The 15,210-nt window shown below is 33.8% G+C and overlaps 2 protein-coding genes across 8 annotated transcripts; both read right to left on the bottom strand.

Annotated features, from left to right (window-relative positions):
- Window positions 1-1,709: 1,709 nt before the first annotated feature.
- LOC123208648 (auxin-responsive protein SAUR50-like) lies at window positions 1,710-2,102 on the bottom strand. Its single transcript, XM_044626170.1, has one exon. The coding sequence runs from the start codon at window positions 2,100-2,102 to the stop codon at window positions 1,710-1,712; it is 393 nt and encodes a 130-aa protein (XP_044482105.1).
- A 2,753-nt stretch (window positions 2,103-4,855) lies between these two features.
- LOC123203286 (dolichol kinase EVAN) lies at window positions 4,856-14,280 on the bottom strand. 7 transcript variants are annotated; one of them, XR_006499272.1, is made up of 16 exons: window positions 13,947-14,279; window positions 13,690-13,802; window positions 12,811-13,017; window positions 12,492-12,596; window positions 11,769-11,839; window positions 11,603-11,683; window positions 11,232-11,446; window positions 9,824-10,013; window positions 9,658-9,723; window positions 8,933-9,021; window positions 8,728-8,842; window positions 7,435-7,486; window positions 7,242-7,342; window positions 6,615-6,748; window positions 6,393-6,449; window positions 4,856-5,166 (listed from the first exon to the last, which is right to left on the bottom strand). XR_006499272.1 is itself a non-coding variant. In XM_044619620.1 (15 exons), the coding sequence occupies exons 1-14, from the start codon at window positions 14,132-14,134 to the stop codon at window positions 6,635-6,637; spliced, it is 1,707 nt and encodes a 568-aa protein (XP_044475555.1). In that variant the 5' UTR covers window positions 14,135-14,280; the 3' UTR covers window positions 5,722-6,504; window positions 6,615-6,634. The 7 variants fall into 7 exon arrangements, 3 of the variants coding, with proteins under 3 accessions (XP_044475555.1, XP_044475542.1, XP_044475548.1); XR_006499278.1 differs by lacking the exon at window positions 4,856-5,166 and adding an exon at window positions 5,502-5,984 and having other exon boundaries at window positions 6,393-6,504; window positions 13,947-14,280; XR_006499280.1 differs by lacking the exon at window positions 4,856-5,166 and adding an exon at window positions 5,502-5,984 and having other exon boundaries at window positions 6,393-6,446; window positions 13,947-14,280.
- Window positions 14,281-15,210: the final 930 nt, after the last annotated feature.

Here is a 15,210-nt window from a genome sequence, read left to right as displayed (position 1 = left end):
ACTGTTTTTCAAAAAAGGAATTTATCCCTTTGATTATCTTATTTTAAATATACAAATGAATATATATTTATATGTATCATCATGTGATTGAGTGTAATACAAAATTCCTTTGTTTTATGTCTAATCTTGCACTATATGTTTCTGTCAATAAAATCTAAACTCAGATGCTTTAGCATGACTCAAAATTCAATAAAATATACTAGTTTATGTCATATAAAAAACGATATCAATTTAGTAAAATCATGAATATTTGAAAAAAGGATCGAATTAACATATATGTTAGAAATAATGCGGATGAACATCTTGAATTACTTGGAAATCAAAATTGTTCAGCAATCTCAATCCATAAAAATCAGCTCTCGTGCTAACATGACCTTCTCTAATTATGGAGGATGGACAGGGGAGAATTTCTCTTGAGGAACAGTGAACATGCAGAACCCACAAAATGTTACTAGAAATGGATTGTGGTTTGAGCATAGTTAAAAATTGGGATTGTTTTTATTTGTGTAATAGATTCGTGGTGTTATGTTTTATCATATTTGGTATTTATGAAATTATAGTGGATTTCTCTGTCTGTGGATATAATAATGAGGATATACCAAACCATGTAAATATTGTATTTCTGTGTAATATGTTTTCATTTTCATACTTTTTTATTTCCAAAATTTGTTATCCACGGCGAGATCTCCAGACACTACATAACAAACTTTATTAAAACATTGAAACACAAAGAAAATAAGAGATAGCTAAACATAAATTAAATAGAAAAATTATATTTTCAATTTTCAAAGTACCTCTATAAGGATTGTCTAGTGAAAGTTTCGTCAAAATCTCAAATGATAAGTACCCGCTCATTTACATTGTAGAATAAAATTTTACGTATAAATAAATTTATTTATATAAATTGAGATAATAGACTGTGATTAGATAATATGATGACAGGTAGAATTTGAAGATGAGATTGAATCGTAGAGTTGGTTTTGTACGATTTGAATTTAACTAAGAGTAATAAAAGAGTCCTAACAAGAAGCTGACTTCAACAGAGGAGAGGATTCAATGGCAGGTGATCAAAATGATAATGAATTTAATCAAGGGCTTTTAACAGCATGATCATTCAGTGTGAGCCCGCTAAACCTTATAGTTATTTTTCACGGCACCGTAAAATTACCAAGTTTGTAATCCCCCCCCCCAAAAAAAAAAATCTAAATATCATGATGCAGTTAATCTATTATTACTTTAATATGGCATTACTTTAGAAGGAAAATGGGTCACCATTGTGCATGCAGTTTGATCGATAATCAATTAATGGTAGAAATTATAAATGTTTATAGCTTGGATTTCCAAATTTAAAATAAAAAGATACATGTAACATAATCTGAACGCTGCAGCGGACCATCATCCAATCAGAATATCTGAGTGCAATTAATCCATTAATTCCTCCATTGTCAAAGAAAGGTGTTCTTCGTTTGAAAAAAAAAAAAAAAAAGTGTATATAAATCTATTTTGAATACAGTTCTAAAAAAACACACAAACTCAGCTGATTGCTTACCATACATGGAACCGAAACCTTGAGTCTGTCTTTGGACCATATCAAGGACCAAGAGATCAATGGGGAAAAAATATAATTGAAAAAACTAAAGAAGAAGAGGAACTGCAAGAGAGATTTTAATGTAAAATATTGACCCTGTAACAGAAGACTAAATATTGTTTCAGTATGTTTTCAGCATGGGGTCGCCAGAAGACCATTTGGGAGCCTCCTGGTATTTCTCAGCCAATATAATCTCCAGCTCACTAGGTCGGCATGGGATTGTGAGCGGACCTTCACGATCAAAGCCATACTCTTCGGCTGCCTTCTCCAAAAGCCTCATAAACGCTGGGTGCGTCAAACAAGTCAGTGGTACAATGAATCTCTTTGGTTCATCTCCGTCCACAGCTAACACCGGAACATGTCCTTCTTTGACATCTTGCGGCAAATGGGTTGAATCTCTATATTCTTCATCAGAATAGAAATTCCATTTTCCACCCAAGAGAAGACTCTTCTGTAGCTTCTTAACTACAGTCTTAAACTTTACAATACTATTAGTCTTAATGAGCTTCGCCATGGTAGTGTTTAGTGTGTGTGGCTCGATTGTTTTAATTAGCTTCCTCTTAGCTTGGTTTATATATATAGTGGCAGAAGTTGAGGGATAAGATTGGACATCTGATATGTAATTAAAAAAGAAAAAGAGACCAGTGACTTTTGATTTTGTAAGGAGACCAGTGCATGTGCCTGAGAACACTCTTAGTTGTTAACTGAAAATGAACAATCCCTTCAGGCTAATCATGTCTGCATTTATATTATTGATTGTCGGCATCTGGGTTTCTGCCGTGTGCAGTCCTTTGTTTCCTATCTCACTTCTTTGTTATTTTCTGAAGAATAATTAAGCTCTTGTTGAGTATAAATTAAGCTAAACTTTACGTGTGTGTATAGAATATACGCATGTGCATGTGTGTTCATAAATTGAATTTAGATAATTAATGGTGCTACGGGCTTTTTGGTTGATTATTTCAAAGTAATTATCAGAGAAATGAATCTATTTGATCCTAATGAGTCATCATAATTGATATTAGATTGAACTACCTTACAATAATCTTGATTGCTTGATTTCATTTATACAAGATTTCCAAATTGCATTGAAATAAAAAAGCATTTGGTGCACATACAAGCAATGCCCTAAAACTCACGTCTTTGTTTAGACTGACCAAGTCTGTCCAACTAGACGAGGCATATGAATAGTGTGGTCAATTTTCTCATAATGCTTCACATGAACTCGCTATTTACAAGTGAACTAGCTGAACTAACATGTTCCAAGAAAACGATCGAATATTTTGAATCTACTGACCATGTTTAATGGAAATTTTGAAGGGGCATTTGTTTTCTAGATTGTACATAAAATAGAAGAAAAAGATTATGTTGTTTTCTCTACTAATTAAGAGCAGTTTTTAAAGGGTACCAAAACTGTCTATATTAACCGATTGAGCTCATGATTTTATTCTATTTTCACACATGGAGGGAGGTAAATAATATTTATTTTACCGGAACTTTGTCTTCTTAGAGAGTATTCTTGTTCTTTCGGAGCCTGCAATTTAGAATGAAAACTTGTAGGATGCTCTTATCATTCCTTCCAGCTTACTACCTCGAATATCCATGAATGACTTACCCCAAAAAAAAGAAAAATTCAACATTTAAATGTCTTCTGGTTTCCTCTGTTTAAAGAGCCGAAAGCTTCATGTGCATCTAAGATTGTTTATGAAGATTCTTTACCAGAAGAAAATTACCCATCTGCTGCATTGAAGAACACATCACAAACAAGATTGCATACAATACAGAAAACAATGCATTACTATGTACCTGAAATAACCAACAAACAGTTTACAAATTGAAAATTAAGAACGAATTTCACAAATAATCCAACAAATTAAATCTTTTCAAATCATATCCTTGGCTCCATTTCATCAGGCCTACAACACATGAATGTGATACTTTTGTCTTTTTTCTGGGAAGGGATGCGGTGCCGCCTAATATTATTTTAATTCACGAAAAAAGCTAACTCGAGGTCTCAAAATGACCTAATTATCTTCTGAAACATGGAGTCCTAGTCTGTCAATCATTCGGATAAAAGTGTTTTGAGCTCCATGCATGATATGGATGAGCTGGAAGCACAAAGTTCAAAAGTTCTACGGTCAAATCACCCTTGCTAATAAAGGAACGAATTGAAAGGTATCACAGACTACTGGCTATTTAATCTGATATTTTAGGGGCTACATTGTTTTGACAAGATTCTACGTTGACAACATTTAATTAATTATTAAAAAGGACCGCATGGGGCGGGCTGTTTGGTTTGTTTTAGGCCAAAAGACTATTTTCCACCCAAGTAGGTTGCATTCTCAATTTTTTTTTTTTTTTTGATAATTTTAAATACCTATTTATAAGTAGTTCAAATTAATAGGATTCTAATCCTTTAAAATTTTATCTCTTTTTACCTTCATAAACTTTAAAAACAAAAAGTTTTTCCCAGCCTAAGTTTTAAAAAATAATAATTTCTCTCTAAGGTTTCGTTTCGAGATCTCCGGTATTATTACTAGCGACCTCTCCCTCTCAAAGTTTAATCTCTCTTTGGCAGTCTCTCTCCTCCTATTTGAACATTTGATCAACGTAGAAAAAGCCATGGAAGATAAAGAACTTCGTCAGAAAAGATAAAGTTCTTCATTCTCCTAGATAAAGATAATTTTATATCATCTTCGTCTTCCCGATGAAACTCTTCTTCTTTTATGGATCCTTCGATGTAGATCGGGCATCCAAATGGGAGGAGAGAGACCGTCAGAGGAAAATTAAGCTTTGGGAGGGAGAGGTCACCAGTAATGGCACCGGAGGTGACGCTAGAGATCTCGAAACGAAATCCTAAAAGGAAACTATCATTTTTTAAAACTTAAGCTAGGGGAAACTTTTAGTTTTTAAAGTTTAAAGAGACAAAAAGATATTATATTTTAGTTTATTTTTAATATTATAAAAAAATGATAATTTTACTCTTACTATCGTTAATTTTAACTATTAATATGTAGGTATTTGAGATTATCAAAATTAAAAGAGAGAAACTAAAAAATACAGCATACCTTGAGTGGAAAATAGTCCTTTGGCCGTTGTTTAACTCCAAAAAGTTCTTGGTGAGTCGAGGATAGCATGAATTCTCTTAACTATTCCCCAGAAAGAAAGAAAAGCCCTCTCTCTCTCTCTCGCTCGCTTGGATGAGCTTGAAAAACCTCATCCCTTCATTGATGGATAACCAGTTTCAACACTTAGTAGCATTATAGGAAATTAATTAAAAAGAGCTTAGTGAAGTTTTATATAATAAATGGAGTACAGCACAGGAACAGTAATAATACTGGTGATATGGGGTGTATTTGCAGGGGCATGCGTGAATGATTAATATCCCTATCTATATAGATTGTAGCCAGGTCACAGGGGTGAGGGTCCAAACGCAACATCAACTCTTCCATCTCACTTTCCGCGCAAACTTTAACATCACTCACTCATCAACTTCTTCGTCACGTCATAAATCCTTGGCTTTATTCCACGTAAAAGTCTGTGATTTGACATCTTACATCCATAGATTTTTTTTTTCTTTTCTACATCAACAACACAAGGAACAGAGCCACACTTTAAGCCAAAACCATGTAATGCATTCCGGATCAGTCCCATGTGTGTTGAAACATATGATTCAATACTTAAAAGAACAATGATATGCATACACATTTTTGATACATAAATGAAATATTATTATATGATTGAATGTTACTTTAGTTGTAAATTAAAACGATTTAATTATATGATAACATATTATATATATACCTAAATAATATATAAAAAAACATGTTTGCCTAGATCAACTGATAATAAAAACATGGACCGTGAATGCCAGATGCTGTTGGACAGACAACATCCTAGCTGAAGATAAGAGTTCTATGATCAAAGTCACTGCGCGCTCACAGTTAAAGCTTTAAAAGGTTCGAATAAGCACTACTACAACCAAAACATCACTTCAACGTGTGATAAAGTATCAGACAACTCATATTTCACAAATTCAAACACAATCTGAGCCAAAAAGAGTGCACACTACCACCTAAAATTTGAGTTTTGAAGCAAAGTAAATCTGTCTTTGACCACACTGCTTTTTTAGCTCGTTTAGAGAAATGGAACCATTTCTACATAGATTCCTGGTAGAAATGTGCAAGTACAGAGCAGAAATCAAATAAGAAATTTGGCAAAAGTTAGAGGACAAACAAATTAATCACCGTAAGAAAATGTGTATCGTTTTGAAAGTTGCCAACTCTGACTGCAGACAGTAGCTACAAGGGACATTAGGGCAGTCCCCTACAGCTCCGCAACCGTATATGAGGAGACAGCTGATTAACTTATTGTCGCCCATTGCTAGGTCACAATGCATCTGAAACATTTTGTACAACAGAAAGGACAACTTATAGAGTTTCTACCCACATATCTTCATCTCATTAGTTCACCTTTACCTAATACTTTTCAGTGCATGTCGTCTATGAGCTAATATTAAGACTCAATGGTAATCAAACTCCTGGGAGGTATTACATGCCCCATCAAAACGGTTGAGACTTTGGGGAAGAGAATAAATCATAAGTCAATTTAATCACCAAGTAAGAGAAACGAGTAAACAGTATCTCAGTCAAACAATTTCATTAAGCTAGTGAGAACAATTTGTTTTTAGAATGAATTATTTTCAGTAATACAATAATGTATATCAAAGAATTTCGACTATACTCTATCAATCTCTGTCACAGGAACCCCTAAAAGTAGGAGACAAATAGGTAAAAAAAATTATGACCTGTAAATGAACATGTGCAGACCGGTCCTTCTCTTATCAAAGCTGAAACACCTACTGCTGCAGTATGAATCAAGTTAATCCTAAATCCAGCCCAGAAAAAAATCATCTGATTCTGTGTGAATTTTAATAGGACAGTTTAATATCAACAAAAAACAAAAGAAAAAGTGCTCATATCATAGAAATTTTAGAAGGATTTTTATATTGCTATTTCATAGTAATTACTTTGGGAGTTTGGAACTGCTTCACAAACAGAGAAGGCTGTAGAAGATAAGTGGTATGAAAGCATTATCCAGCTGAGTTGTATAGGCTTCCAATAAACCACTCAAGGTTACTGCTAGAATCAAAGAGAACCAGTGCTGCAAAAATATTAATCAAAGGTGTCAACATCTCAATAAGAAAGAAGACAGACAAGTAAATTACTGTGCATCACTACTACAAAATATCTACTAAAACTAGGATATTTTGGTTACCAAAGCAGAACCTCGTAAACTATGCACATGCAATAAATCATCTAGTCCACGTATTTGGGTATAAGAAAGTGATGCAAATCAATTTCAAACCAGAAATGACAATAAGAAACACTCAGTGAACCTAAACTGCTTATATGTTTTGCAGACATGATGAACTAGCCAACAAGGATGACTCATCCTGGTGACATTTAAGTAATTCATGTGGTAAATTTAGCTTCTTCTGCAGTCATTTTCTGAAAGGGATCAACTGGTTAGATTTGTTCAGTTTTTCAAAAAACTAGGCCCTAAAGAACCCAATTTCTGCAGTAGTGCATACATACATGAACATACAAGAAAGCATGAGCATGCTTGTAAGCATCTGAGAAAGAGTGAGAGATACCTCTGAAAGAATATACCCAGTAGACGCTAAGAGGGGGAGCAAAACCGAGCAAGCGGCCAGGACTGATGTTATGCCGGCTGCTGTGCCTTCAACAGTTTTCTCTAGCAGGAAGAAAAGTTTCTTGCATGTTAGCTGGTAACATAAAAATGTGCACTGCATCCATGCTCATGAAAAACAGGATAGGACTACTTACTGCCAGTTTTGCTCCACCTGAGGACACCATACTTGTACCCAACCATTGATGCCTGAACAAAGAGCAAAACCACTCAAGTATTTTACAAAAGGAAACTATCAGTGATCACTAAAGAATAGAATATGCCGGAGTCACTTCGAAAAAAATCAAAGAACTCCTGTGTATAGAAATCTTCCTGCAACTACACCAGATTATAACAGAATCATAATTGACTTGGCAATGTTCCCACTTATTATTCCTTGCATTAGCAAGTTATTGTGCAGAGGCATAACTGGTTCTTCCCACAGGCGTTAATCATTCTGACCGCACAAACACAGGAAAAATGGAGCATGTTGATAGCACTATGTCACATAACATTTTTATCCTTGAAAATGCTGAGCATCAAAATATCTACAAGAGTCAATCTAAGCAAAGGAAAATGTCCAGTAAAATTTCAACACATTAATTTCCACAAACATTGGCTCTAAAGGAAATAGGAAAAAGGAAAAAAACCTACTATCAACTCCAGAGACACAGAGTTGTAAAACAAGAGTGCACATTACCCTCAATTGAAATCCAGATTAACACACCACAGCAAGGACGTTCCTCTCAACACTGTGTTAAGATATCTCCCAACACAAGGGTTCTTTCAGTTTTTTCTTTTCTGTCTATTTAAATCCAGGTCTTTTGAAGAAAAAAATTGTATGGTACCTCCAAATAAAAAGTTACCTTTTTTGGTTTTAAAACATTATTTGCAGTTAGTGTACCCATAACACACACTCACATCATGTTTAATATTTCTTTTCTATCCATAATTTTGACAAATAATGTTCCAACTCATAATTCATAATTGGATGATTCACAAGATAACTCCACCTCTCTGCTAACAGAAGGTCAGAGAAATAACAAAGTTCAGACTCAAATTAAAAATTAAAACAGAAAGAAAATAACAATAACAACAAAATATAAAACAGGTTCTTTTATTTGCAAATTAAACTTAATTCTAAAACTAGCCTCATACTTGATGGCACATTTCACCTGGTTAATTTCAACAAGTGAACATTAAACAACACACTCTGTTCTTCACTCTGAGCAAAAGTCTTAAGATATATACCTAGTTGAATAATGGCCATCCTATTTATTGAATTCAATATAACCAAGGCATCAGAGTAAACCAGATACAGACATTTTTACAATTTCATAGACCACCACATAGAAATTTAATAAATCATGAGCCGTGGAAGTTCCTGAAGTTGCAGTAGAGATAAATAAAAAGAATTCATGAATCAATATGTCAACAAAATTGACACTCACCATTGTATCTCCAATTCCAAGGCTCAAAATTCCAGCAAACGGGGCAAGAGGTCGATCATTAAACCCAGATGACATCCAAATTGGAAATGCACAGCCCAATAGCAGTGAAAAGTGGCTAAAGAAAGCAAAAAAGTTACTCATTAAAACTTGTTCATGTCAAACGTGCATGTTATGGTTCTCAAATGAGGGATATAACATGGCATACCTGACAATAAGAAGATCAGAATCACGATGATCTGTGAAAGCATTCATAAATTGATGTATGAGTTGTCCCAGAGGCCAAATTCTCCAAACCTGACCATAAATAAAACAATATAAATTGGTATGCAAAATCAACCATGAAAGAACAAAAGAAACTGTGGAACCAATTTAATGTTTTACATGCACAATACAGAAACCCTGCCTACAAGTTGTAAGAGATTAATTACTGGCAGGGAGGTAGACTTCTTGTGGGATAAACTTAGACTTTTGGCATCTTTGGGGCTTTGGTTAAAATTAAATTTTGAGATGTTCATTTCCTCATTCAAGCTAATAAGGATACTATTGGTTCATTGAAAAACTTAAGTTTCATATCACTAGATAAATTTAAACCAAAAGAAAAAAGAGTGAGAGAGGAAATTGTGCCTGACCCCATTGTCATATAAGAAAGGAAGGAAGTACAATTCTCATTATTATGCTTGAGACCTCAAGTAGCCAAAAATTCTTTATTTTATTTAGTCCTCAAGAGTTGGAAAACTATGATCTACTTATTTAAAAATAGTTCTACACACTATCTTCTGAAAAAAATATCTACATATCATACAGAAAATTGAACCTTGTAAAATGTATCTAATAAATCATTTGCAAGGAGATTCTTGTTTCAGTTTCCTACGATGCAGCAAAAAGTAAATTGTCTTTATATTGTAACATTTGCAAGTTTGATATACTTACTCGCATAATTTCTACTGCCAAGAAGACAGCCAAAGCTGCACCAAATGCTAGATCAAGAAATTTTGGCTGGAAAACAAATAAACAGTTTGCTTAGAAAAGCCACTACAAGAAAAGACTATCATCAATTTCTACTCAAACAAAAAGCATATCTTTATTCCCAAATTACCTGAAAGATAAGAGCAGGTACAAACATTAATACAGCCATCAGATGGTAATACTTCCGAAGAAGAATCCTCTCAATCTTACTATTCTTTGAGATATTGTAGAAACGCAGAATAGATGCACATATCAAAGACACCCAATAGATACACAATGATAATCTTTTAAATGGTTCCGAGAAAACAAATGCAAATACCCTGACAAAAAATAGGCGCTGCAAACATAAGAAAATGATATAGAAAAACAAGTAGATATGGTGAAATAAAAAACCACCCAAATGGACAACTGACTCTTGAGTTCTTATACAACTGGTAATGCAACTTAGTTCCAAACAATTTATAAGCCAATAACATGACAGGCAAACAAAGGAAGGGCAAAATGCACTTGCAGTATTTAGTATTACTGTATGAGTTCTTTGAGTCAACAACTCATCTAGACAACGAAGTTAGCTACACATGAAAAAATATGGCACAATATCAATGTCCAAAGCTTGAATTCAATAGTAAGATCTTCTACCAAGCTGTAAAGCTGTCATGAATAAATCCTGGAAAAAATTTTGCCAATTCAGCATTAGCCCTCGCCTTTTATTAAATGGTTACATATACACAGCAAACTGTCTTTTTATGAGAAATTTAAACATAGAGCAGACAGTTAGACACCCTGAGTCCTACAGAACATTTACGAGCTCAACCCCATATGTCAACTCACAGAATGCTTCTTGCAATCTTCAAAAGGCCTGATAGAAACCAAATATAAAAGTCTCAACTTCCCCTATGCATCATAAAACAAACTTTCTTCACTAGTTCCAAAAATGCAACCAAGCATTCATTGTAATGCCTAAAAGGGCGTACTGAACTGATCCTTAAAACAGGAGCAACTTCAAGGAACGTCCTTCACTTTTGGGCTCATGCAATTAAGAAATTTGGGATTAACATAAGGATTTTGTTTTGGTGGCTCAAATTTAGGGCTAATTATGCTAAGACATATGTGCACTACTGGGTGACGATTGCAGATGCTCAAAGTAGAAAACATCTTTCTTTTGTAATTTATCGTTAGGAAAAAGTGCAATAAAATCACCATAACCTCCATTCATATAATTCAGAGATTCTTGCCAGGGCTGGTGATCTTCTCACCCATAGGCATGCTCTTTCTACATCAACAATAGGTCAGAAGCCATCCTTTCAAAAAACAGGTCATACTTTTACTAGCCAACTGGAAATTGTGAGATTGTGTTGTGTTCCATATAAAAGATAAGGTCACTTCTGACCTCAACAGACCTGAACTTTCAAGTATGCTGAGACTCCCTAGTACTAGTTCTGGAATTTGTCCTATTCTTGAAAATACCATAACATCAGGGCATCCGACTAAATATAGGAACAAAAAGTAGTGTGAGTAAACTTAGGGAACAGAAATACCATAATATTGGGTGTACTTGAAAATCGTGAACAAACTGCATCCAAGATGGGGCAATCACAATCAAGATAAACCCAAGGGAAGTAAAGAATAATATAGATCTCCGAATCTCATTGTAGCTCCTTTCTTCAGAATAGCCCACACTTAATAAACATCCACATATGTGGAGTACAAACCTAAAGAAAATTGGAAAAAGAAGAAGGCCAATGGACACACCCTGCAGAGATATAATCAACATTACATCCACACATGCGGAGTACAAACCTAAAGAAAATTGAAAAAAGAAGGCCAATGGACACACCCTGTAGAGATATAATCAACTTCACTATCAAGCCATGTCATTGCAACACCTTAATAACTTAAAGAATCATACCTGTATAATAATACTAATCTCACTTCTTTTCATTCCATATTGCACAGAAATGAAATCTGTTGAAATCAATTGTCCAGAAACCTGTTCAGTCATCAGTCTCAGCAATTAGATGATGGTGTTGCTAGCTTTCGATGGAGAATACAAACTAGCTATAGGAAAAACTAACCTTTGCAATGGTATATGCCAACATATCACCAAAATAAAGTACAAGACCAGTTGTCACCAAAAGAACTTCCCCTATAATAGACAGCAATAAGTACTATAAATGAAAAGGAACAAGAAGAAGAAAAATCTTCAGACTAACAAAGCAAATCACAAAAAAAGATGCGAGAACAAATCATTCATGAAGCCTAATCCAAGTTTTCACAAGGGGAATCAAAATATTCCGTATAAGCTGCATGCTCTAGTTTTTTATTGTTCACAAGAGACTGCAGATAATATACAATATATGTTAAAAGAAAACATATAACAGTGTTTGGTTGTAGTAAATGAAAACAATCATTGTGAAGCCTAATCCAAGTTTTCACCTAAGGGGAGTCAAAATATTTCATATAAGCTGCATTCTCTAGTTTTTTATTGTTTACAAGAGACTGCAGATAATATACAATATATGTTAAAAGAAAAGATATAATCACTGTTTGGTTGTAGTAAATGAAAAAAAATTAAGACAGTCAACTCTCCCAAAGATTTTGTTGTTTATTCAAGAGGTGCACACTCTTGTCCAACAAGCTCAAGCCCTATAATGCTAGAACCTAACAATATTGCAGTGTGCTAACATTTTCTGCGTAGGTGTCTTATTTCCTTTTTTCTTTCTCCCTTAATAAATAGGAAATCTCATTGCATTCAATAAGCAGGGTATGAAAAATGCTTAAAATGGCTTGAGATGTACCAATTGAAGCACAAGAAGGGAAACAATTAAGAAGCCGCTGAAGTAACTTCACCGCTACCAGACCATGAAATAGCTCCCATAATAACTTTAATGCAGTGTTAGACCCTGTAAACAAATGAGAAAATGAATAATTTTAGACATATGTGTCTTTCTAAGCTATAAAAATAGATAATGGTAGTAAAAATCTGCCTAAAAGAAACTGTCTACATGAAAAGGCACAAGAAAAAAAAAGAGAATATTACTAAAATTAAAAATAAAAGATACACCACTGGCAACGCTAATATAAAAAAATAAGTAATAGCATATAGTTGGGGCTTACCAGTGTGGGATATAGTAGCAAGAGAGACACAACAAGTTGCTGCATATAAGACTATACAAATTAAGCTCCAGGTTGCACCCCGGACACTATATGACTGAGGCAGATGCATAGCATTGGATGCACAATGCATAACTATGCAGAAGTAAATAAGCACACCAAAGCAACTTGCAGATGTAGCCCAATACTGCATAGTCATGTGTTCAAGTTCTACACAGTAACAATTGGCACATTATCAGCCATATAGAGTGAGGTAATAATCAAGACACTTATTTAAAAAACTTTCAGGCATCAAGCAATTTACTTAGATTTCGAAAGAAAAACGATGAAAATGGTAGAGTAGGTCAGTTAGATGTATATTGGACCTCTAACAGACAGTTATATGCAATGTTTTCCAATCTTTAAAGTGGGTAGCTGCCTTAAATCTTATAGACTCTTTTCCATAATAAGGAGATGTGAACTTTCGCAAATTAATAAATAATTTGCTGAGTTACAGGACAGTGCTTAAATTGTGCTGTTCTCTTAAATGAAGAATTAATGCCATTTAATACAGGCTTCAACATAAACATACTCTTATCTTCAGTAATCATAATCAAATTTCAGCTATGTTGTCTTCTTACATAACATTTCATTTGACTAAAGATTATTGCTATATTTATTCTTCTTCATTACTAATTTATTCCCAAAATTCTCCCATCAAAAGTTCTGGATTCAAAACATTTGAATTAGGTTTGAAATAATCTGTAATTTAATCCCACAATTCTCCCACCATAAGATATATTGTAATTCAATGCAAAGTCATGCATTCATAAAACAAGATGGCTAATCAAATTGTCTCACTAGCATCAATAAGTAAGGCCAAATTCTATTAACTGACAGTACCTTGAAGTTCAATTTGATGCAGCGAGTAGGCTCTCGATAGCTGTATCAACTTTGAGATCATTACCGCTGGCAGTGTCACTGCCCCAAGCAGTATCCCCGATGAAGTACCTGGCCTGAAAATCAATTCAACCACGAAAAATTTTGGCTCGTTTTACACTGCCCCGTATAAAGTGATTAATTACAAGAAACGCCAATCAATACGAGGCAAAATTTAAGTTAAAACCTAATTTCGTCGATTTCAGAAATGATGGATTTACCTGGTATTGAATTGGGACAAGGAAGCAGAATTTTCGGCGCGGATGTCGAGGAAGAGAGCGAAGAAAAAGAGCACGGCAAGATTAAGGCCATGGCAAAGAAGAGAGAAAGGTAGAGAAAAGAGGACGAAACTCACGAACAAAACTACGACGCCTCTCTCGCCGTTTACCATTGACGACGGAAAAATCATATTTCTAACTTTAATTTTTGTTTAAAATTTGAGAAATTTTACAGATTTTGATTTTGAGAGAGGATGCGTTTTCATTATTTTTTTTATTTTTTCCCGCGGGAGGATTAGTCAGGAGAGAGACAGGTGGGTTTGGTGAGGTGAGGTGAGGTGAGGTGAAATTAATTAGTTAGACGGTATGTGGATCCCACACGTTAAGAAGGAAATAAAAGCGTGAAGTCCTTTTTTTTTTTGGGTTGGAATTGATCAAATCAGGCGGCTAAAGTCCTATAAAGGGAAAAGAGCAATTTCGCACGTAACTTTTACCCTAAGCACATCAAACTCTTGACAGATGAAAAATTCAAACACTTATTTATAGATTAATTATTATCTAAATTTTTAATTATAAACAGATATAATATTATCATTTTATCTATAAACTCTAATACTTAAAAAATTTATATCATTTTTTTTCTTAGTTTAGAAAATTAATATTATTTTATTATTAAACTTTAAAAATTTTACTTTTTCCCCATTTTCAAGTTTCATCTTCGATGATTTAGGGAACCGACTGACAATCTTAAAAAAACAAAGGTTTTCTCTAATGAATGATGACTTTTCATAATCTAAATCAAAAAGACTCGTTGAAGGATGACGAAACGTCATCTAAATAAAACAACAAAAGAAGATGTTTCATCGTCCTTCGTCATCGTTTTTGAATGATGAAACACTTCGTCGTCCTTCATCGAAATGATGTCGTCTTTCATTGTTATATTTGGATGGTTTTTCGTCATCTTGTATAATCAGATTTAAAAGATTGATAGAAAGTGTCAGTTATTGGTCGAAATGATAGTAGCCGAAGAATGACACAAACCCTAAAAATGAAATATAAACTTTTCAAGCTTTAAGAATGATTTAAAATATTAATTTTTAAAATTTAGAAGAAAAATAATATAAATTTTATTCAATTCTTAACTAAAAATTTAAATGATAATTAATATATAGATAAACATAAATATAATTTTAAGATTAAGTTAAAGTTTAGTGAAAAACAATCCCTTTCCCTATAGACATATTACCATCCTATTGTTGTACACGGG

The sequence above is a fragment of the Mangifera indica genome, chromosome 2 (assembly GCF_011075055.1).
Source record: "Mangifera indica cultivar Alphonso chromosome 2, CATAS_Mindica_2.1, whole genome shotgun sequence".
Classification (NCBI taxonomy): Eukaryota; Viridiplantae; Streptophyta; class Magnoliopsida; order Sapindales; family Anacardiaceae; genus Mangifera; species Mangifera indica.
This window is presented reverse-complemented; position numbering and strand designations above follow the sequence as displayed.